Genomic DNA, 23,927 nt, shown 5'->3' on the forward strand with positions numbered 1-23,927 from the left:
GTGGTGCAGGAATCAAGGTATAGTGGTGTTATTTAATGTTAGTTAAATTGCTGTAACTATTGAGAGGAGACATGAGTATGGATGAAGTAGATGAACTAAAATTTCATTTAACATGTCAGAAAAGAAACAGGAAGAAAATAAAATAGTAAGTCAATGAATAATATACACCAGAGTACAGAAAAGTAGAAAAAAATTTAAGGAGCTAATGGAATATTATATAACCACTAAAATTGTGAGGAACATGTCATAATCTGGGAAAATCTCCCAAATTTATGTTTAAAAAAATTCTGAAGAATTTATAACTAGTATGCTATTACTTTTCCAGGAAAGACTAAAAAAATGTGTGTGCATGTTATATGTGTGTGTATGTTTGTGTGTGTGTGTGTGTTGTATACCTGAAATTCACATGCGACATGTTATTTGCTTCATGAGAAGAAAATTACATGTTTGAGGAGTGGTGGCAGGAGGTGATCCTTTTAAACCTCTAAATCTTGGACTATGTGAATGCACAGAATATTTGAAAAGCAAATGCAATTTAAATTAAGAAACACAAGTAATTCCTTTTGAAATAAACAACTAAGGTAGAAAGAAAAGGATTGAGGAACCCTCATTTTTCATTATAAAACCTTTGGTAGAATTAGATTTTCTACCTCTGTCCACATATTACATATGTGTACAGATACACAGCCTGAATTGTGGTTTATCTACCATTGCCTGCCTGGTGAATTCTTAATCCCTTTTCAAGATTCTGGAGATGAAACTTCTCTGTGAAACTTGCCCTGACCGTGAACCTCCCAGCAGAGTTAGTTCTCTTATGGGATCCTAGGAACACTATCTACTCATCACTATGACAGCATTTTTCTTTCACATTTTATTATTTATTTATATGATGGCCTCTTCCACTGCACTAGGTCAGAAACTATTCTTCTTTGAGTCTCTAGAACCTGAGTGCACTCTTTGGAATTCAGACCTGCCTGCTGTTTCAGTGAACCGCTTCTAGCACTAATAGGGTCAGCCTGTTCCCGAAGCAGAGGAAAGACCCCTAAGACCCAGGAGAGTACAGAAACGAGCTAGGCAGTGTCTGAAAACCACTCATTGGAAGCACCATGCTGATCAGAAAAGTGTAGCCAGTTTAGGATGATGTTGGGGTGGCTCATGTTCTTTCTGTCATTCCTACATCATTGTGTGAGACAACTGTTATTTAAGGGAGTGTTTTTTATGTTGTCGTTGTTTTATTTTCTTTGTTTTGTTGCTGTGACCAAAACACCTGACGAGAACAACTTAGAGGAGAAAGTATATTTGGAACCTGTGGTTTCAGAGGTCTCAGTCCAGTGGGCCAACTCCATTGCTCTGGGCCCAAAATGAGGCACTACATCATAAGAAAAGGGTCCAGTAGAGGAAAGATACTTAGCTCATGGCAGGGTCAGGAAGCAGAGCAGGGTGTGTATGCTTCCACCTACCTCCTCTGGCCATGCCCCACCTGCCTACAGGTACCACCCAGTCATTCCATTCAAACGAGTATGGACCGAGTAGGTGACAGCTCTCATAGTCTGATCATTTCCCCTCTGAATATTCCTGCACTGAAAGAAGCTTTGGGGGGATACCTCACATCCAGATCATAGTAACTACGGAATAAACTTGTTTTGTTTGGAGACAAATTAGTGATTTTAAAGACAAGTTAGTAGGGGGAAAAAGTAACAGTAGAAAGCAGAAAAGTCTCTCTCTCTCTCAGGAAAAATCACACACATGGATGTTACGTGTTTGGGAACAAAGATGGAAGTAATAACTTATTATAAGTATTTGAGAGTCAAGGAGAGGGGACCGACATAAAAACCCAGGTCAAAATTGTGTTGGTTGAAATTGATTATGAGAAATACAAGAATGGTCAAAGAAATTTTCTTCTACAAGTCTGAACTAATTTCATCTACCTTTGAAATGGTAATTCTAGATTATTTGTCCTGGGTAGTCCTTCCCTGGCAGAGTTTCATAAGTTCTACTACCAGGGTCTTATCAATATTCCTTCTTCATTCTACAGTTTTGCCCTTTCACTGCTTGCTAAACCAAGATCTGTACAAAATGGTTCAGTTACTTCTTTCCTTACAGTGAGTCACTGATTCTGTTGCTGGTATTCAACATATAGGATTTTAAAAATTTATTCATAATTTGTCTTTACTTTCATTACCAAACTTGTAAACAGAGTAGTCAGCACATCCACCTTCATCCATTATTTCCCTGACCCTTTGTAACCTTGTTCCACCCTTTCTTCTGTGCTTGTGTTTCTGATTTTCCCTGCTTCTTGGATGGTACTCCTCTTCTTTCTTTGCCTGATTCAATTCAATATGTCCTTTAATGCTCAACTCAGGCAGCACCTCCTTCAGGACACCATGAATGCCACACTCCTTCCTCAATACCTCTACAATTACAGGCTTCATTCACCCCTGAAGCTGAATTTGGAGTGGTTTCACATTTCTACAAGTGGCTCTGTAGCTCGAGGTCAATGTAAGACCTGCCATTACTGCATCCTCTAATTCTGACACTGTTTCCTTCCCTAGTACCAGACTAGAAACCCACAGAGAGGGGTTGGATCTTTATCATCATTGCGAGTGCCTAGCATAGGATCTAGGTTAAACTGGACAGTAAATCAATGTTTATTGCTTTCAAAAAGCTGACATCTCTAACCCTGACCTTTCTCCTGAACTCATGTTGCACACTGCTAACCCTCCTTTTTGAGAACTATGATTAAGCACACAGAATCTGGAGGCAGACTACTTGGAATCCATTCCAGAACTACTTCTTACTAGTTGTGCCATCTGAGTAATTAATTAACCTCTTTGTGCCTCAGTTTATAGTAAACCATGGATAATGACAATATGAACTCAAAGGTTTTTAATTATTTATAAAAATCTTAGAAATTAATAAGGAGGAAGAAAAGCAGTAATTAGTAAGGGGAGGAAGGAACATAATTGTTAACATTCGGTTATGATCACTGGGATGGTACACTTTCAGGGCAAATACCACATGTTCCCATTTGAATTCTAAATCCTACCCCTGCACCTAATTTGCTCATAACCAAGAATGGCATCTGTTATGGGTTAAATTATGTTTTAATTGCCCCCTACCATGCTGAATTCACACGCTGAAGTCCTAACACTTGGTATTTAGAATTTGACCCTATTTGGAGATAAGGCCTTTGTGGAGGAAATCAAGTTAAAATGTGATCATTAGGATGAGCCCTAATCCAAAATGACTGGTGTCCTTTAAAAGGGGAAGTTTGGAAACAGACATGCAGATGGAAGATGATATGAAGAGACCTAAGGAGAAGAAAGCCATCTATAGCCTCTCTCTCCGGAGAGAGAGGTCTGGAACAGCTCCTTCCCTCAGAGTTCTGAGAAAGAACCAATTCAGTCAATATCTTGACTCCAGACTTCTAGCTTCCAGAACTGAGAGACAATAATTTTCTATTGTTTGAGACACCTGGTTAGTGGTGTTTTGTTATGGAAGCTCTAACAAACCAGTACTACACCAATATCTCCTTGGACCCTGGTTAAAATCCTCTAAATTCTCTGATTCTCCATTTCCTGACTGCTTGAACTCTTGGCAATCTGTCTGAGTGACCTTCACTCCCATGGTTTTGTGTCACACAACCATCAACTTCATCTTCTCTGTCTGAAGGGGAATGATTCCACCTCAAGGCTCCCCACCTGTTCAGTTTTCATAGGAAAGTCCTGAGCATGACACTCCCTACCCCATCTCAGTCCATTGCTTCCAAATGTTCACTGACGAGAGAGAAACTGTTGTCCTGACACTCAAGGGCCTTTTGCCACCTGCGGTAAATCCTCGTTTCACACAGTATGTGCCACCACTCTTTCTCATGCATCCTACTGTTAATTCATACAAAACTTTATTCTGAACATACAATCAAGGGATGGATCTGCTCCTCTTGACATAATTTTCACAAAAACATTTTTTGAACATCTGCTATGTGTCCAGTGTTTTTTGCTAGACAAAGTGATCTAGAAGTTTCTACCTCTTGAGTCTCTACTAAGTGCCAGATCTCACCCTGCCCACCACCACTTTTTAAGATATTCCATAGGATATCTCATTAATCTACATTATTCTCTTAATATGCTTAAATCAATATATCATTCCCATTTTGTTGATAGGATGGAGGCTCAGAAATATTATGTAATTTTCTCATAACTGATAATAAGAAAGGAGGTGAAATGGACTTATCCTTGTCTTGTTATACCACTTTTGTGAATTCCTACCCAAGATACAAAGTCCAGTTGAAATGTGCCTTCTCAATGAGCCCTCCTCTGATTGCCTCACACAGAAATGACCACTGATGCTTCTACTTAATTTACTGTAGTTTTACACTTTGATTTATATTACATTTCTACATACTTGCTTTTAATATTCTAGAATATGCTGTGTTTCTTGAAGGAAAGAGTCAATTCTAAAATTGCAAGTGTTCTTTCCATTATGTAAAAATCTAGTGGTGCAATGATATTAAGTCATTTTCTAAACTCAAAAGGGTAAAGTTCTATATCTGTCCTTAACTCCACAACAAAATTCTGTGTATAAAATTTAAAAAAATGATATTACTGATAATTTCCATAAGCTTTACCCTTTTAATGATTTATATTTTGCTTCAAGACTCTTGAAAACAATTATATTACAGAGCATCAAGGAACTTCTAACACATTCTTAATTTATAGCAGAACTCAGAAGCCAATGAAACCATAGGGCTGAAGTGAGAAAAAATATATGAATAAAATGAAGTCACCAAACTTAGAAACACTATGTGACAGTATGAATGTCATGACCAGTTATATCACTAGCCAAAATTAAAATGTGAAGTAAGGCTAGAATGACTTGATAATAATCCTTTGCAAGACAATCACAAGCATTTCAGAATAGAGCGATGTAACAGCAATCACTAGAAAGTCCTGTATTTTTATAGAGTTTTAAAGCCTCTAACCAAATTAGCAGCTGCAGTTAAAAAGTTGAAGATGTGGCATCATAAAATGTGCAATGGTCATCACTTTGCTTGGTTTCATGCAGTTTTAATTACTTGTCTTTGTACAGAGTTCCCAGAGCAAAAGTAAATCTGTTATATTTTTTTTAAAGTAATAATGTTTAGGCAATCACAGTTTGATTCAAGTAAATCTTCTCTTAGAAGTAAAATTTTAACTTGCAAATAACATTCAAGGATTAGTTAGCTGTACCCTTGTGAATTCATTCTTGACCTTGCTAGATACATTCAGGTGAACAGTACTTTTCAACCCTCATAAGACTTCTTAAAATTGTCCTGGCTTTGTGCCTAAATATATATAAATACAAACATTCTCAGCAATTAACTGGACAGTATGGGGTAAATACGATGAGCAAGGAATTCACTGTGCTTCCTCCATTAGAGTTAATGAGAGTTGAGCAGTTAATTCCCTCACCTTGCTCTTAACTTTCATCATCCTCTGCGGGGCTCATTTCAAAGTATTTAGTTTTTCCACCCTACCCCCACTCCATGATGATTTTTACTTACCTCACTGATGAAGGATTTGGCTGTGGCAGGATTCATAACAAGGATGGCTCGCCTAAGAGTGTCTCGATAGCGATTCAATTCCTCTATTCTCATAGTATCAAAGAGAGTGGTGATCATTTTATTGATGTTGTTTTCTACCTTTTGAAGTGCAACATCCATTCCCTGCTGAGACACTTTGTCCAAAAACTCCTGTATTCCACGGATATCTAGGAATATCAAAACCCATCAAAGTGTGAATTACAAAATAGAAGGGAGTCAAAAGTTATTTCACTAGTATCAGCACAGTTTATTTTTCCATGTTACAGGCTTTCTAAATTACTGTGTATCTGATGTATCTCTTAAATGTTTGTGGTTTGACTCCATATGATATGTGTCAAAAATGTAATTACTTTAAACATGAATTTCTACCTATCCACTCAGTATTCAAAATTATCTTAACTCTGGAAAATGTGAGGATAGGGTTGGGGGGGGACATGGAGAGAAATTTTCTTTACCAAAATGTGAAAGAAGGAAAGTAACTATTTCCTTGGCACTAAAGAGTGTTACGAATATCACTGATGACAGATGAATATGGATCAAGGTTACCAGTGTTTCTTAAAATGAACAACAATATCACTTAATTGACATTTATAATCTAAACAAATAGCAAGAGTGTTTTAAGAAATTGTCTTTGAACCATTTTAGGTCACTTGGACCGCAAGTAAAATATTTGCAGTTTGGTCTATTTTATCAGCACTACCCCCTCACTTAAATTTGAAAAACCTGGTAGGAAATAGCTTTCTTTATAGGAGTATGGAGAAAATACCATATATATTAAACAAATTTTAAGATACATTTCAGCATTTAATATTATAAACATTATGTATCACTTTTAAATGAATGATGATCTATAAAATATTTACACATACATTCTAAAATAAGGAAAGTTCTAAAAAGTTACCAAATAAAAAGTCCAGTGTTTACTTCATAGTCAAATAATAAAAGTAAAATCCAGTCTAAATAAAGCAATTAAAAATGTACACTTAGATATGTATTTTAAGTACCTATATGTTATCAGTATTTCTTTCCAGTGCCCCTTTGGATGTTTTTAGTAGGGATTTGAAGTGATAAATATGATTGGAAAGTACACCAGCCACAAAATCTTAATGTACAAGATTATTTTAATATTTCACAAACGATGATTTTTCATTTTAAGTCTAGGATATAAAAAGCTTAAAGGAAAAATAATTTGCAAAAGTAAGAAACAAATAGGATTTAGGAACTTATAAATAGACTGTATCTCAAAATCCCTAATTGTATGTAACTGTATACATGTATAAGCCTATCAAGGGGAATAATTAATATAAAAACAACAAATAAGCCCAAAGAACAAGAAATTGCTGTAAAATTAGAAACTCACAAACAACAAAATTTTATATTTGCAAGGTTTCAAATTAATAAAAGATCTTGATTTCTTCTTATGGTTGCCTTTATTTTTTAAACATTATAAATAGGCTATGTTCACTTGTAATAATGATTGGCAGTCTTCAGAATAGACATCCTGTATAAATTCTACCTTACTTTCCTTATTTCTAATTATATTATAAACTCAAGATGTCAACATCAAAGCAGGTTAAAAGGACAAAAGGTTCAGCTAGAGCAGAACAAGAGATAGAATATCAAAGGAATTGTGTGCTCATTAAATATTCAAGTTAGAAAGTACCTAAGGTGTAAAACATTGGCCCATGGATTAAACAAAGGGTTAATTCTGATGGAACTTAGTAGCCACAGGCAGAAGTAGAATAACAGAACTGCAAATGTATTCTCTAACTTTGGTGTTAATCAGAATCACTTGAGGAATATTAAAAGTACAAAAACCAGGGCCCTGACTCAGAACCGTGATGTATGCCTATAGAGTACACATCAGAGCACAATTTTTATTTTGTATTATAAGCTTTTTCCTTTGAATTACTTAAATGTGCATTTAAATACTAGACAAAAATATATACACTGAAATAGGTCTGAGATGCTCAGAAAATAGCATGACTCTGAGCATGACTCCAGATCACTCACACTCTGTGAATTCTGACCACCAATACAAAATACCAGTGCAATCTTACATCTTAACTCTGAGGACAGGTTGATTTCAAGAAGTTATTTATTGAATACTGGACACAATGTTATGTGCTAGGAGTGCAGCAATTTATACCTGTCCCCACAATGAGACACAATCAATGAGTAAACCAGCTGCTAAGTACAAATCACATTGAGTGCTTGAAGAAAACAAGGAGGGTGTTCTGGTAGGTAATAGGGTAGCTGGGAGGATTTATTTCTTGTTAGAACACTCAAAGTTTTCTTTGAAAATTTGTTTTTTAAACTACGATCCAAAAGATGAGAAGACATTACTCGGGCAGAAAGACAGGGAGGGAAGACAACAGCTCAGGGAAAATGACCCAAGTGGGTGGAGAGCTTGTGTTTGTAGAAACTGATGGAATCCAATGTAGATGCTGCCTAGAGGCAGAGCGGAGTCAGGCAAAGCTGCACGAGAGGGTGGACCAGTGTGAAACACAGAAAGGGACATTGATTTTAAGCATAGCCTTACTCTATTGAAAGTTTTAGGTAGAGGGACTGACAAGTGCCTGACCAGCTATGTATGCAGAGTGACTGATTAGATAGTATGGTTCAAATTGGGCTTGTAAGTGACTTCCCCTTGATTTAAAACAGTATGATTTTTTTTTTACTTTTTAGTTTTGGTCAGAAGTAAGATCTGTATTGTTATTTGCTCAGAAAAGTGATATGATAAAAGATCAACGCTATTTCTCTGCTTCCTTACCCTGACATTTGGGTTGTCACTTCCTAGATACGTGATTTTAAAATTTGAAATTTTTTGATCATATTGAGGAAGCATGTATCATATAGAAGCTTTGAGTATTTAAATTGGCAAGTGTATGTGTGTGTACACAAAATCCAATGCAAAGGGTAACACAACAGTTGCTATTATCAATAACAGTACAGTAACTGTTGGAGACTGTTGCTTCTCCCACTAATAGACCAGATTGCCTAAAATCGACTCATGGCTAGCTACCCAAAATAGCAAGCATAAAATCCAAGGTAGCTTTTGGGATACAGGAGTTCAGCAGTAATAGTTTTCTTATATGAGAATGACACTAAATGCTCATGATAAATAGCAATTGGTAAGTGCAATTAGAGAAAAATCTGAATCATGCTATTAGCTGCTCTGTGTAAAAGAATCATTAAAAGAGAGTAGGCCTTTGGTTTTGTTAATTAAACGTGAAGATTACCATCACAATTATTCAGTTTCATTATCTGTACGCTGATTAGTTGGCAGTTAATGAACAAAGTTCCAAAGGTTACAGAAATAAAAATGACATGATGCTTGACCTCAAGGACCTACCAGACTTGTAGTCCCTGTGACTAGTGCTATTTATTGATAACAGAAAGTTAAACAGTAGTTTTGGTAATTCCCAGTAATTATTAATTCTACTGACCAGATGATTACATAACAGCAAATGGGAAGGGTGGAGGGAGGCTCATTAACTGAGTTACTAAACATAATATTAAGGGGAAAAAAAAAGGACTTTTCCCTGGGCACCGTAAAGGAATTTATGGTAAACATAAGAAAGGCCTCCCCCAAATGCCCACATTGTAATCCCCATAATCTGTGAATATGCTAGGTTACCTGGCAAAGAGGGATCAAGGCTGAAGATAGAATTAAGTTTCTTAATCAGGTGAATTTAACATAAGGAGATTATCCCATATAGGTAGAACCAGTATAATCTCAGACCCTGATAACTGGAAGAGGGAGGTAGAGGAGGAGCGACTGACCAGGAGAGCAGACCCCTTAGGAATGGACTGAGATTTTGCATCTTCAGAGATGCAGTTGTTGCTGGATTTGAAGATTAGGGAAGGGAAGCAAGAGTGAAGAAAGGTGGGTGGTCTTTAGAAGCTGGAAAAGGTGAGGAGATGGATTCTCCCCTAGTGTCCTCAAAAAACACAGCTTCACCAGTGCTTTGATTTTAGCTCACGAGTTGAATTTATTGAATTGTACTTGTGTTGTTTAAGCCTCTAATTATGTGGTAACATGAAACTCCAGCAATGGAAACTTAAATAGAAGTATGCTTTGATTATTAAGTCAGCATTTTTCAATTTTTGGTCCACTGAACTTTATTTAGGAATCATCTGGAGAACTTGAAATTTTCTGAGCCCATTCCCACTGTTATGGACTCAGCAACACTCTGGACAAAGCCCAGTGATCTTTCCTCACTTGATGGTTTGTAAGAGACCAACTTGTGAACCAGTGCTCCAATTTCTTAACCTTTGTGTCACAATCTTCTTTGAGAAAATTCATGATGATTATGGGTCCTCTCTTTCCCCAGTAAATACATATACCCAACACATTCTGCACAGTTACTTGATTATTGCATTTTGGTCTAATCTGCTTGCTTCCCTTAAGCATAGTTATTGAAGGAGCCAGATTAGCATTTTGTTACTACTTTTAATGAATTTTTCCCCAGGTTTTTGCTACCTATGTATGTCTGTTAACTTGGAATAAGGAAGTAAGATATTAGATATCCCCATGTTAGCTAATAGTGCATACATTTCATTTAAAAAGACATTTTAAATAAAAATGTTAAGAAACATTACAAATGTGTAAATACCTTTCCCAATAACCTTCAATTGTTTTCAGTTACTAGTCAAACTCAAGTTATCATTCAAACTATAGAAGGTTGGGTTCTCAAGGACGCCAAGTTTGAGATGGAGGCTAGACAACAGAAGGTGATTAGGAACCGCTTCTCAGGAATCACTCTTGTACCATAATGGAAGGAAGCAAGGAGGATTCCGGGTTGTCTTTGTTGCGACACGAAGGGAGCTCCGAAGGTCTGATGCTCTTCAGAGTGAACCCAAGGTAGGTAGGGCTAGAGGAAGAAGCGCCTTTATAACACTGCATGGATCCTAAGTGGCTCTCCACAGCTGACGGCAATTCCTGAGAAGGGTGGTCAGCTGTCAGCACTCACAGCGGTTGCAGGAATAAGTCCTCCAGTTTTGAAAAGGGATTTGAGGAAATAAGACCAGAGTCTGAAATTTTCCTCACATTTTTGGGGTCAAATATTAATGTTTTGGTCTTCAGGAAAACTGATATGATAAAGCTCTTTCTAGGTATATCTAGTCACGATTTCCATCTATCTTTTATAAAACAACTTTTATCTAAGGGAAATACAACTGCATATGATACCACAAAATTAGGTTTGGATTGACACTTTCCTGCCTATATAGGCCTATTAACTTGGAATCAATTTCATAGTTGATATCTTCTGTTTTTATGATTCTAGTATTCTTTCTCCTTTATTCAAATAACAAAATGCCATTTTTCATTTAAGAACTGAATCTGTTCCCATCCCTTGTGTTCCACACATGGCCAGCCCTCTACCTTATATTACTGGATGGTCCCTTGGCCCCAAGCTGGTTCATTTGGGTTCTCCATAACCTTGGCCTAAATAGTTAGTCCAAAAATAGTTACAGAACTCAACCAGAGATTGATACAGAGACAATGTAAAACAAATGGTCTTTCTTTCACAAATCGTAATCACAAATTGTAATGTAGTTTGGGATTGCAGGAGCCAGCAGGCCTAGTAAGAAAGTAGCTAAAGAGAAACAGACATAAGCCATCTCTTCTCTAGACATCTCAACTACAAGAGTTGATTAAGAAAAAAAGAAAGCAGTAGTTTAGTTTGAAGTGAGTTCTGTCACTTGTAAGAGGAAGGGTATTGACTACCATATACAGATATGATATGTAATTAAAAAAAAAAACATGGTAGTTTGATAATGATGATGTAGGCATAACTCCTGTCCTCAGGGAGATCCCATTTTAGGGGAGGAATAGACATTTACACAGGAAAGTATGTTTTATTGTGATGTTGCCAATTATAGGCAATGTAATAAAGGAATAAAGCATTGGGAAAGTAGTAACCACTCACAGCTTACCTACAGAAATGATTTCCTCACCTAATTATTGGGATTCCTGATTAAAAAAAAAAAAGGATGTGTATCATTTTAAAGCAGTTTTAAACTGTAAACTTCTGTGCAAAGTACATTTTCATTATCAAGACTAGTAACCTCAGGCAAACGTTCTATTTTTACTTATTTGCTGCTATCTTTTTCTACAGAAAAATGAAAACTGGAAGAAAATCTTGATAAGAAATAAAGGTTGATCTCTGTAACATTCTTAGAACTTAATATTCTAGCAATCATCAATTTCTCTGATATCTAAATTGTGTTACCTATTTAGGCCAGTTTCCCACAACAATTCTCGAAGATGTAGTGGCTGATTGGAACTTAATGATTCATTTTATTAAATCATGTAAAATAATGACTATATTATGATCTCTAAAGTAAGATTAATTTTAATCTTTCTACTAAAAATGTTTTACATTAAAATAGATTACAGTAGAAAAATCCTAGAATGTAATATAGAAATGCATTCTAAACTGACCCTAGAAAGAAATCAGAAATATGACAAACCAGAAAAATAAGACCAATCAGGTGTCAACTTTAAGCCAGATATATGATACCTGATGTCGTATTCCATACCACAGTCAGCAACCATATAGATCACTTTCTAAAGCAATCATTGTGTCAATCACTGGGAAAGGTACTTGGAAGAGAATCTTCAGTAAAAATGAAAACCCTTGTTGTCATGGAGGGTATTGTATATACTACCAGATTATAACAGAAACCAATTAGAGATAGCATGATCTTGCAATGCTACTCATTTTGAAAATTATAGTTGTAATTTTACTAAATGTAGGGACATTCTCCAGAATATATCAAAATAGTAATTCACAATCTGATCTTTGTATTCAAATATTACCTTTAAAATATTGAATTCAATAAGAAAAGAGATCTGTCACTAAGTTTGCATGTCTAATTTTTCCTCTATTCTTCTCTTTTCCTTTGAGTAGATTAGGCGCATTTAATCATTTTGATCACTTAATGCATTGAAGACATCTGTTTGAGCTGGAAGACTTTGGAACTGCACTCTTCCAATCTTGGCATGTCTGAAATTATTACAGTATGACAACTTTTAAAAATAAAACTTAGGACCTTGTGATTTTCTGTTTTTGATAAAAAGAAATCCTTTTCATTGCTGGTTACATGAACTCTATCATTGAGCTTCATGAATTCTTCCCAACACATGAAAAGCAAAGCTAACACTGTTTAAGACTTGTGTCCTGAGAAAATAAAGCTTTTTGCCATTGAACAATTTTAAAAATTTGATTTAAGAGAACTCACTTTAAAAATAATTGTAGTCATTTAGTGAGTACTTTTTTGGCATTTGTGGTACATTTTTTACTTTATATTTTAAAAATAAAGATAACAATATGGTGTTTTAGATTTTGAGGTGATATAGTGTAGCAATCATGACCCATTGATGAAATTTTTTGTTAAGAACTTGGGATTTGAGCATAAGTTCATAGGTTTTTAGTATGAGGGTCATCTTTACAGTAATGCTGATCAATATTTTAAAAGGACATTTTACTGATAAATAAATCCAAAGTAGTAGAAAATACATTTTTTACAGAATTGACATAGTATATACAAAAGCAAAAGAAGTAGTTCAATAAACTGCTTGGATTAATTATATGCTTATTGATGCACATTTGAATAAATGAGAGAACTGAAAGCTGGAAAGTAGCCAAATGGGTAATAAACAGCTTTAAAACTGTCAAGAGAGAAAGTCAATAATATTATACTCATCAGACATTTGAAAACACCCTCAGGGTAATCATAAACATTTGCAATCAATTAAGAGGAATGTGTCCATTTTATGGGCTTTGATTAAACCTACATCAACTGCCATGGAATAAATGTTATCATTTTTAGGATTGCATTTATGAGAACGGTCATCTAATTTTTGTTTCACAAGGGTCTTCCATGTGGCAATTAAATTGCAAGAAAAGGGTTGTATAGACAAGGTTGGTGCTTAAGTAACTCAAGTCACTTGACTGGACTGATCCTTCATTTGGAATAACTAAATCAATGTTTTCACTATGCAGAAGAACTCATAAATAACTAATTTGTGAATCCCTGAAATTGAAAACTTTAATTTTGTGTATGTGATTGTCAAAAAGTATGTATTTCTATTTCTAGTGATTTGGTCATTTCCATGTGAAGGTATTTTATTTTATCAATACATTATGCACAGTTAAGTTTCTGCATAAATGTGTTAACTAATTATGGTAAAGATTTATATATGGTTGAAAACCTGTTACAGAATGGAAAAGACTACCCTGTAACTATAAGAAAAGTGTCAGAACAGCTAAGACAATAAAACAATTTTTAGCTGAACAAAACAAAATTAAACAAACACATTTAAACTTGAAAGTGTGTTTTAGAAGATTTTAAATCTTGAATTTTAATGAAAATGTAATTTCCTTCTGATAAGGAAAATTTCCTTCAAACATAAAAAGGAAGTGCATGTGTCCACATGCTCCTACTCCTCACCTGTCCAGAGAGGGGACATCTTAGAACTCAGGCTGGTGCCTTAGAGCCCTCCATATATCCCTGACCAAATTACTGGGTTCAAGGATTGGCAAAAGACCCAAACAGAGTAAAAGACTTGATATAAATGGATGTAAATCCATATATGTGATATATAATATGTGACATACAGACCAAAGAGGATTTCATTAGTACTATCATCTGTAAGGATGCCTACAGAGTTGCCTGAGAATGAAGCCAACATATGGTTGAAATAGAGATGAGGATATAGTTAAGAGAGTAACCACTTTCAGTAAGTTCATGTCTTTATGATGTTATTGTGATAAAGTGCTTAGCTGCCTCTCATCCTTGTATTTTTCAGTCTTCCCAACTGGATCCATCTTAACAGATTTGTCAATATATCCTTCCCAATATTAGGGTGTGAGTTCAATATTATTCTTAGATAAAGGAAATTCTGAAAATCCAAGTAGCACATTTAAAAGAGCACATAAACTTTATGACTTGTACCATTCTAATACCTCAGTTACGTATAGTTCTATTAGTCTGGAAATTTAACTTTTCTCTCATAAATACTCTCAGAGAACAGAACTCTTCCATAAAAGTCATCTGTCTCATTTTCATTTCTACTCTAAGTACCAGCCCCTCTTATAACTTTCTGGTTTCTATGTTGTGTCAGTTGTCAGACTCTTTGACTCTGGAATTCATCCACTGAATAGAGCATCCATCTAAATTTTTTGCCTAAGCTTCTCTGATAGTCAGTCTGCTTAGATTACTGCCAGTGGCCTCTCATGAGTCTGTTTCAGTACCGTCCCATGCATCTGACAATACTTTTTGGAAAACATTTGATTGAAAACATGAACAACATGCTAAGAAAAATGAAGGTTATTCAAAATTAGAAATTTTGGTCAACTATATAATGAGTGACACATTAAATATATAGCATAACTTTTAAAAAGGCAAAATTAAGAGACCACAGAAAAAAGTGCAAGTGTTTTATATTGCTAAAGAGAGGTATAGGTCTCAATTCTCTCAGCACTGACAAGACAGCATGTGGCATTTTTTGTGATCAATAAAATGTGTCAGGTCTTATACAGAGAGATCAGACAACTAGAATAGCTAGGGACAAAGATGTTCTGAGAGTTGAAACACATAAAATGCACATCAAGGTAAAAAAATGATGAGTCAAATTTGTTGCTTAAGCAGTAGAAGACTAGGGCAGGTCCAGTGAGGAATAGTCATTTTCTTTATTTATCAATAAGATAGAGATATAGAAATATAGATGTCTCAATAACATATTGATATAACATTATTATATTAATAATAAATGTCAATAATTATAAGCAAAATATATTATTTATATTATATCAGAAAATTACTCATATCACTCATTATATATATATTCAGTTTCATAGAAAGAAATGTTCTCTAACAACTAGAAATGTTCAACCTCCAAAAAAGGAAAAGATCCTTCAAAAAGTACTGAGCTGTGTATTTCTTGGAGTATTCTGGCTGGGGCAACAGTGCTAACAATTCTAAGATGTAGAAGAGGAAGTCTGCTAAAATTCTGTTTACTGATCCCTCTTCAGGAAATGAAGCTGGCTGTATAAGATCACCTGGAGAGTTCAGAAAATATATGTTGGTGGCCTACCTTGCAAAAATTCAAATTCTAGTATTCCAGGGACAGGGCTAAGTAGTTGAATCATTAAAAATATCTTCCAGTGATTCTAATAGAGATTTAAGTTCTAAATTTCTACTAAATTACATTCTGACATTTTGTTTTAAGACTCCATAATTTCTAAATGATTATTAGTAAATTATGGCATTTAAAGTTCTAATACATTGTAAAAATTGATTTTTCCCTGATTTTCTTTTTCCTCCCTCCCTCCCTCCCTTCTTTTTTTTCTGCCTTTCTTTATTTTTCTCCTCAAATATCTGGTGGGGGTAGGTATGGTGGTGCATGTCTATATCCTAGTATCTAAGGAGGCCTCATGAGTTCAGGAGGATCATGAGTTCAAATCCAGTCTCAGCAACTTAGCAAGGCCCTAAGCAACTCAGTGAGACCCTCCTCTAAATAAAATATTTTTTAAAAAGTTTGGGATGTGGCTCATTGGTTAAGTGCCCCTGGTTATAATCCCCAGTACCTAAAGAAAAAAAAAAAAAAAGAATATATATATATATAAAAAAAAGAATATATATATTCTTATATATATATATATATATATAGTAGGTTGTTCTATCTTGGAATTTTGTACTCAGGTGTAATTTACATGCAATAAACATATCTTAAATGTTTAGTTCAAAGTATATTTATTATATTCCACTGTTATTGCCAAGATAACAAATACTCCTATTACCACTGAAATTTATCCTTTTTTTTCTTTCAGGACAATCTACCTCAGATGCAGAAGCAAAAACTTTCTGATTTGTATTAACATTTTTTAATTATTAAATTTCTTGTGAATAAAATAAGAGTATACATTCTATTTTTCTTTTTAATTTCAGGATTCCTTTAATCAACATAATAATTATATGTTTCAATAGTTCATTATTTAATATTACTGAATGATATTCCATTGTATAGGCATATGAAAATTCATTTAGTCATTGAAAATTGATGGGCACTTGGGTTATTACCTGATTTGAATACAAAGAATAATGTCACTATAATTATCCTTATACAAGAATTTATGTGTGGATATGCATTCTCCTTTCTCTGAAGTGGAATGGATGGGTCATATAGTGGGTGGATATTTAGCGTCATGAAAAAAAATACTAAACTCTCTAACATGCTTGTATATTTCACATTGCGACCAACAAAGTATAGGAGTGATTGTTCTGCCACATCCTGTAGGCAGTGTTGGCAGTCTCTGTGTCTTCAGCCAAACAAATACAGATTAATATTTCAATGTAGTTTTAGTTTTAATTTCCCCGTAGATTAAGAAGGTTACATACTTCTTGGGTTTGTCATTTATGTACCTTCTTATGTGAAACACAAGGTTTTTGTCCATTTTGAAGTGTATTTTGTTCTCATACTTTGTAAGAGTTGTCAACATTTATTGTCTGAGACCTTTTCATAGTCTATATATTTAAATACATATTTAAATAACTCTTTTAGATATAAATATTGAAATTTATTTCTCAGTGTGTAGTTTATCTGTTTTCTTAATGTTCACTATTATCGTGCAGGAAATCTAAATTTTGATTAGTTCCAAACTAAGTTTTTTGCTTTTTTGCTTAGTTATTTAGTTCATTTCCATACCCATTTAAGTAATATTTGTATATTCCAAAATTATAAAGACAATCTCTGTTTCCTTCTCAAAAATTGCTAATTGTTACTTTCATTTTAAGTCTATGATAAAACTTGAATTAAATCATATCTTTGGTGGGAGATTAAAAAAATGTTATTTTTTAAATTTTCATGTAGATACCTGAATTGAATCAGCATTATTGGTTAGAAATGCTTCACTGGAATGCATGCTAACCCTTCAATGCAGAGATGTCATACAAGTATCAAAATCTTTCAGAGAATGAATAACTCACCTCATGTACAAAAATATACACCAGAAACCAACCACATAGTAAGTGATACATGTAAACCCTCAAAAAAAAAATTTAAATAGCTATTTTAAGGACACTGAATAAACTTCCAGAAAACACTGAGAGATAATTCAGTATTTATAGGAGAAACTTAGGAGAGAGACTGAGTGAACTTTAAAAAAAAATCCTTCAGGTGAAATGTACAATCAGCAAAATGAAAGATGCAATAGAAATCATCAATACTAGACTATATCAAATAAAAGAGACTCAATGAGCTAAATAAACAGGCTATTTTCTCCATAATCAGAGGAGAAATAAGATAAAGAAAACAATGGAGATTAGTGAAGAAAGTCTGTGGAAAATTTGGAACAGAATTAAAAGGGCAAATATTCAGATTATTTGGGTCCAAGAGGGATTTCAGAATGCCTTATTCAAAATTATAGTACTAGAAAACTCCCTAGGTACAGTATCCACATGCAAGAGGGTCAAAGGTCCACCAGTAAGATTCAACTCAACCAATTCTACTAAAGAACATAAACACATCATCAAAGGTAAAAGACAAGAGAAACAAATTACATATAAGATGGTATTGTTTAGATAAGAGATGACTCCCAAAAGTTCATGTATGAGACAATGCAATAAAGTTTTGAGGTGAAATGATTGACTTATGAGAGCATTAACTTAATCATTGCCTTAACTCACTGATATGGATTAGCCGCATGATAACTGTAGGTAGGTAGGGTGTGGTTAGAGTAGTTATGTCACTGAGGCCATACCTTTGGGATTCATATTTTGTCCTTGGTGAGCAGAACTCTCTCTGATTCCTTGTTGCCATGTCTGGAGCGCCTTTCCTTCGCCACACCTTTCCATCATAATGTTTCACCTCATCTTGATCCCAGAGCAATGGAGTTGGCTATCTATGAACTAGGCCTCTGAAACTGTAAGCCCCAATAAACTTTTCCTTCTCTATGTAGTTCTGTCAGGTCGTTTGGTCACAATGATGCAAAACTGACTAAAACATCAGGTATTCAAATTCATCTGACAGATTTCTCAACAGAAACTTTATAGGTTGGAGGGAAAACGGGATAAGACTTTTATAGTTCTGAAAAAGAAGGCTGTCAAACAAGAATGTTGTACTTAAATAAGTTATCTTTAGAAATGAAGGAAAGACAGATATTCCAAACAAAAGTTGAAAGAATTCATTACCACCAGACCTATCATACAAGAAATGCTAAAGGGAATTCTTTAAACTGAAAGAAAGAGATGCTAATGATTAAGAAGAAAAGATCAAAAAGTATAAAATTGACTGGAAAGAGTTACTACAGAGACAAATGCAGAATGCTCTAATATTGTAAACATGGTGCATATACCATACATATATTTATTGTAAATTTAAAGAAATAAAACTAAAATAATAACTATATTAATATGTTAAAAGGAAATATAGAAAGGTGTAAAATGATACATTAAAAATTGAAAATGTGAGGAAGAATAATGTACAAGCTTAGAAGTATTTATTATTACTTTTGCATCTTTTTGTTTCTTTTCGTAACTTTATGATAAATGGCAAGATGCTAAAATTTCAAAATAACTAAATGATGTTTTTGCAAGCCTCATGGTAGCTACAGGACAAAAACCTATAAGTGGCACACCAAAATTAATAAATAAGAATCATAATACATTATTAGAGAAATTCTTTTAAGTATAAAGGAAGACTGCAGAGAAGTAGAAAGGAAAAAAGAAACTACAAAAAAAAGATATATTAGAAAACAAAAATCATTTTACCTCAAGATATAAGAACACTAAATAGAAACTAAAAACAGAACACAAAAGATAAATGAAATGAAGATCTGGTCTTTTGAAAAGTCAAACAAAATATACAAACCCTTAGCTAAGGAACACAAATATAGAGAACACTCATATATATATTATATATATATACAACGAGAGATGAAAAAGGAGACACCATAATTTACACCATAGATATAAATAGGATACATAGAGACTATTATGAAAAAATTATGTCAAAAATTTCATAATCTAAAAAAGAAATTCTTATTCAAATACACTTTACCAAGATAAAATCATGACAAAATAGAAAACATAAGAAAACCAATAATGAGTAACAATATTAAATTAGTAAAAAAATATCTCTCATCAAAGAAAAGTCCAGGTCCAAGTGACTTGATTGCTGAATTCTACCAAACATTTATAAAAGAACTAATATAAATTCTTCTCAAATTGTTCCCCAAATATAAAAAGAGGAATGAATTCTTCCAAACTCACTGTATAAAGTCAGCAAGATTCTGATACTAAAACCAGATAAGAACAAAACAAAACAAAAAAAGATATAGGCTAGTATCACTATTTAATATAGATGCACATATCCATAACAAAATACTAGCAAACCAAATCCAACAACACACTGAAAAAGATTAATCATAATCGAAATGTATTCATCCCAGGGATGCAGAAAGGATTCAACAGACAAAATTAACAAATGTGATACATCACATCAAAAGAATTAAAGACAAAGACCATATAATCATCTCAGTATCAATAAAAAAATTTTGAAAAATTTGAAATCCCTCCATGGTAAAAATGCTGAACAGATTATAAGTAGAAGGAACATACCTCAACATAACTGGGGCCATATATAATAAACCCACAGCTAATACAATACTGAGTGAAGAAAAGCTAAGGCTTTCTTGCTAAGATCTAGGACAAGGTAATGATGCTTATTTTCAAAAATTTATTCAACAAAGTACTCAAAGTCCAAGTTAGAGCAAATGGCATGGTTCTATAGGTAACAAAAACCCCAAAGACTCTACCAGAACCAATAACAGACTATTATAATTAATAATTGAAACAACAAAGTTGCAGTATATAAAATCAGTATGTGAAATTAGTGCCATTTCTATATGCCAATAATACATAATCTAAAAACATAAAGAAAGAAAGAAATGCCATTTCCTATAGCTACAAAAATATAAATGCCTAGAAATAAATTTAGGAGGTAAAAGATCTCTATAGTTAAAATGAAGAAACACTGATAAAAGAAATTGAAGAGGACCTACAAACTGGTAGAGACATCCCATATTCATGGACATGAAGACTTAATATTATTTAAATGTCCATACTATTCAAAGTAATGTACAAATTTAATAAAATTCCTACTGAAATACCAATGATATTTTCTCAGAACTAGAATAATACAATCCTAAAATTTATTTGGAACCCAAGAAACTGTAAATACCAAAGCCATGGCAAAAAAAAGAACAAATCAAGAGGCATTATACTACTTTAAAATATACTACAAGGTGATCATAACCAAACTGATATGGTATTGGCATAAAAGCAGACACATGGACAAAAGGAGCAAGTAAACTTGTGCAACTGCAGTAAAATGTGTTTTAACAAAGGTGCTAAAAACACACTGTGAGGAAAGGACAATCTCTTTAATAAATAGTGCTGGGAAAGTTGGTAATAAAACTAGACCCCTATTTTTCACCATATACAAAAATCAAATAAAATTTATTAAAGACTTAAAGATAAGATTTAAGACACTGAAACTACTAGAAGAAAATGTAGGGGACATATTTCAGCACATTGGAATGGCCAAGGGATTTTTTAAAAAGACTTCAGATGTGCAGGAAAAAAAAAGCAAAGATGGATAAATGGTACTGTGTCAAACTAAATAGGTTCTGCACAACAAAGGAAAGAATTATCAAAGTGAAGAAACAAGATATAGAATGGGAGTAATAATCACAAACTACACATCCAACAAGGAGTTAATATCCAGAAGTGACAGGGAACTTCACAAACCCAATGGTAAACAAATAAACAAATAATTCACTTAAAAGATGGGCAAATGATCTAAATAGGCCATTCTCAAAGATATACCAAAGGCCAACATGAAAAAAATATGAAAAAAAAATTCAACATCACTATCAGGGGAATGAAAAATTAAAAACACAACAAGATATCACCTCACTCTAGCAAGAATTAGCTATTCCCAAAAAAGAGATGAAAGTCTATGTGGGTGAGAAAATGGAGAAAAGGCAAACTTTTTACATGGTTGGTGAGAATGTAAATTAGTACAGTTATCATGAAAAATAGCAGGGAAGTTTCTTATAAAATAAATAATAGGACCATCATATGATCTAGCAATCCCACTCCCAGATCTATATATAAAGGAAATGAAATCAGTATGTTATCTGTACTTCCATGTTTATTTCAGCAATGTTCTCAATATAAGAAAATGGAAACAACCTAAGTGTCCATCAACTGATGAATAGATAAACAAGATGTGGATGGTATGCACAATGAAATATTCTATAACCATAAAAAGATGAAATCATGTCACTTGTAACATAAATGGAACTGGAGATTACTATATTAATGAAATAGTCTAAGCACAGAAAAACTATAACACATGATCTCACTTATATTTAGAATCCACTAAAGTTTATATGATAGAAGCTGAAAGTTGAATAGTGATTACCAGAGGCTGGGGAGAATGGTGAGGAGGGATGAATGGGGTGATCAAAGTTATAGTTAGATAAGAGAAATACATTCTGGTATTCTATAGTATGGCAGGGTGACTACAGATAATGATACTGTATTATATAATTCAAAAAACCAGAAGGATTTCCAGGATTTTCACCATGAAATGATAAATATTGGAGGAGACAGATTTTCTTGTCTTAATTTGAACACTGTATAACATACCCTATAAATATGTGTAAGTTTTATGTGTCAAATCAAAAACGTAAGTTTAAAAAACTTTAGAAAATAAAAACTTCTCCATAAGTTGACTTGGCATGTTGGCTACTATCAAATGAAATTATATATACCTGTGGGTTGATTTTTGGATCTCCAATTATGCTTTATTAATCTATTTTCAACCTTATGCCTATACCAAATAAGCCTTGAAATCAAGTAAAACATTTCATCCAATTTTATACATTTTATGATTATTATAGGTACACAAGGTATTTTTACAATACATTCAAAGTTTATAATTAACTTATCAATGTATTCAAAAGATTCTAAAGAACAATAAAAATCTAAGATTTTGTTTGAGATTGCATCAAATCTATATATGTTTATAGAGACTGGATATCTTAATAATATTAAATTTTCTTTTTTTTTCTTTCTTTTTATTTTTTTCTTTCTTTCTTTTCTTTTTCTTTCTTTTTCTTTTTTTTTCTTTTTTTTTTGGTGCTGGGGATTGAACCCAGGGCCTTGTGCATGCGAGGCAAGCACTCTAAATATTAAATTTTCTGAATCATAAACCTACCTCTGTGTGTGTCTCTCTCTCTCTCTCTCTCTCTCTCTCTCTCTCTCTCTCTCCACTATTTTGAGCTTCTTTAATTACTCCTGGTAAATGTTTTGTAATTCTAAGTGTAAATGTATCATAAAAGTTTGTAGATTTATTACTAGGTGTTTGATATTATTACATTTTATTTTACTTTTTCACTGATTACAGTGAAATACAATTATTTTCAAACTCATGTTTTAGTCTGTGAACTTGCTAATTAATTTACAAGTTTTAGGGCTGGGGAGATAGCTTAGCTGGTAGAGTGCTTGCCTCGAAAGCACAAGGCCCTGAGTTCCATCCCCAGTACCGCAAAAAAAAAAAAAAAAAAAAAAAAAAAAAAAAAAAATTTACAAGTTTTAGTAGGTTTCTCTTTGCAGATTTTATAGTGTTTTCCATGTATATAATTATGCATAAGAAATAGAGACATTTTTCCTTTTTTTCTTCCTAAACTTGATGCATTTTAATTTTAAACACCTTCACTACTCTCAGTGCCTATGACTTTCCTTAAAATACTTTATTGGTGTGAAAATCTATATTGATACCTTCATCCTAACATAGGTAATTTTTGTGTTTTTAATATTTAATGCTTAATACTGTAAATGTTTCATTGATTTTATTAATCTTTACAAAGGATTAATAATTTTACTTTGTTATTTTTCTTCATTTTCCATGTCACTTTTATCCACTTTTATTTTTGTTATTCTTATACTTTGTGTTTAATATAGATTTATTTAGTGATAAACAGAAGGTGGAACTTTAGTTTCTTATTATTTAAGCTTTTCTCTACTTTCCAAGATAGGCACATTTTGATTTTACTTATTTATTCATTGTGTTTTGTTTTTGTTTTTGTTTTTGTTTGTGGTGCTGGGGATTGAACCCAGGGCCTTGTGCTTGCGAGGCAAGCACTCTACCAACTGAGCTACATCCCCAGTCCTTATTCATTGGTTTTATTAAGTATTTTTTGTTATTATGCCTGGAGATCAGTGGGTTGATATCTTTTCTTAAATTTTAACTTAGTCATTTTCT

At 33.4% G+C, this 23,927-nt stretch overlaps 1 protein-coding gene and 1 non-coding gene across 2 annotated transcripts in view; both read right to left on the minus strand.

The window, feature by feature from the left end:
• Nucleotides 1-23,927, minus strand: part of Grid2 (glutamate ionotropic receptor delta type subunit 2) — a 1,421,540-nt gene that overhangs the window by 659,347 nt on the left and 738,266 nt on the right. The window contains exon 4 of the mRNA XM_047565820.1: nucleotides 5,543-5,748. Within this exon, the coding sequence (XP_047421776.1) occupies nucleotides 5,543-5,748 (206 nt within the window). The remainder of the gene's footprint in view (nucleotides 1-5,542; nucleotides 5,749-23,927) is intronic.
• On the minus strand, nucleotides 23,758-23,831 carry Trnaa-cgc (transfer RNA alanine (anticodon CGC)). The gene has a single exon. It is a non-coding gene; the product is annotated as a tRNA-Ala (tRNA).

This window comes from Sciurus carolinensis, chromosome 10 (genome assembly GCF_902686445.1).
Source record: "Sciurus carolinensis chromosome 10, mSciCar1.2, whole genome shotgun sequence".
NCBI classification, from domain to species: Eukaryota; Metazoa; Chordata; class Mammalia; order Rodentia; family Sciuridae; genus Sciurus; species Sciurus carolinensis.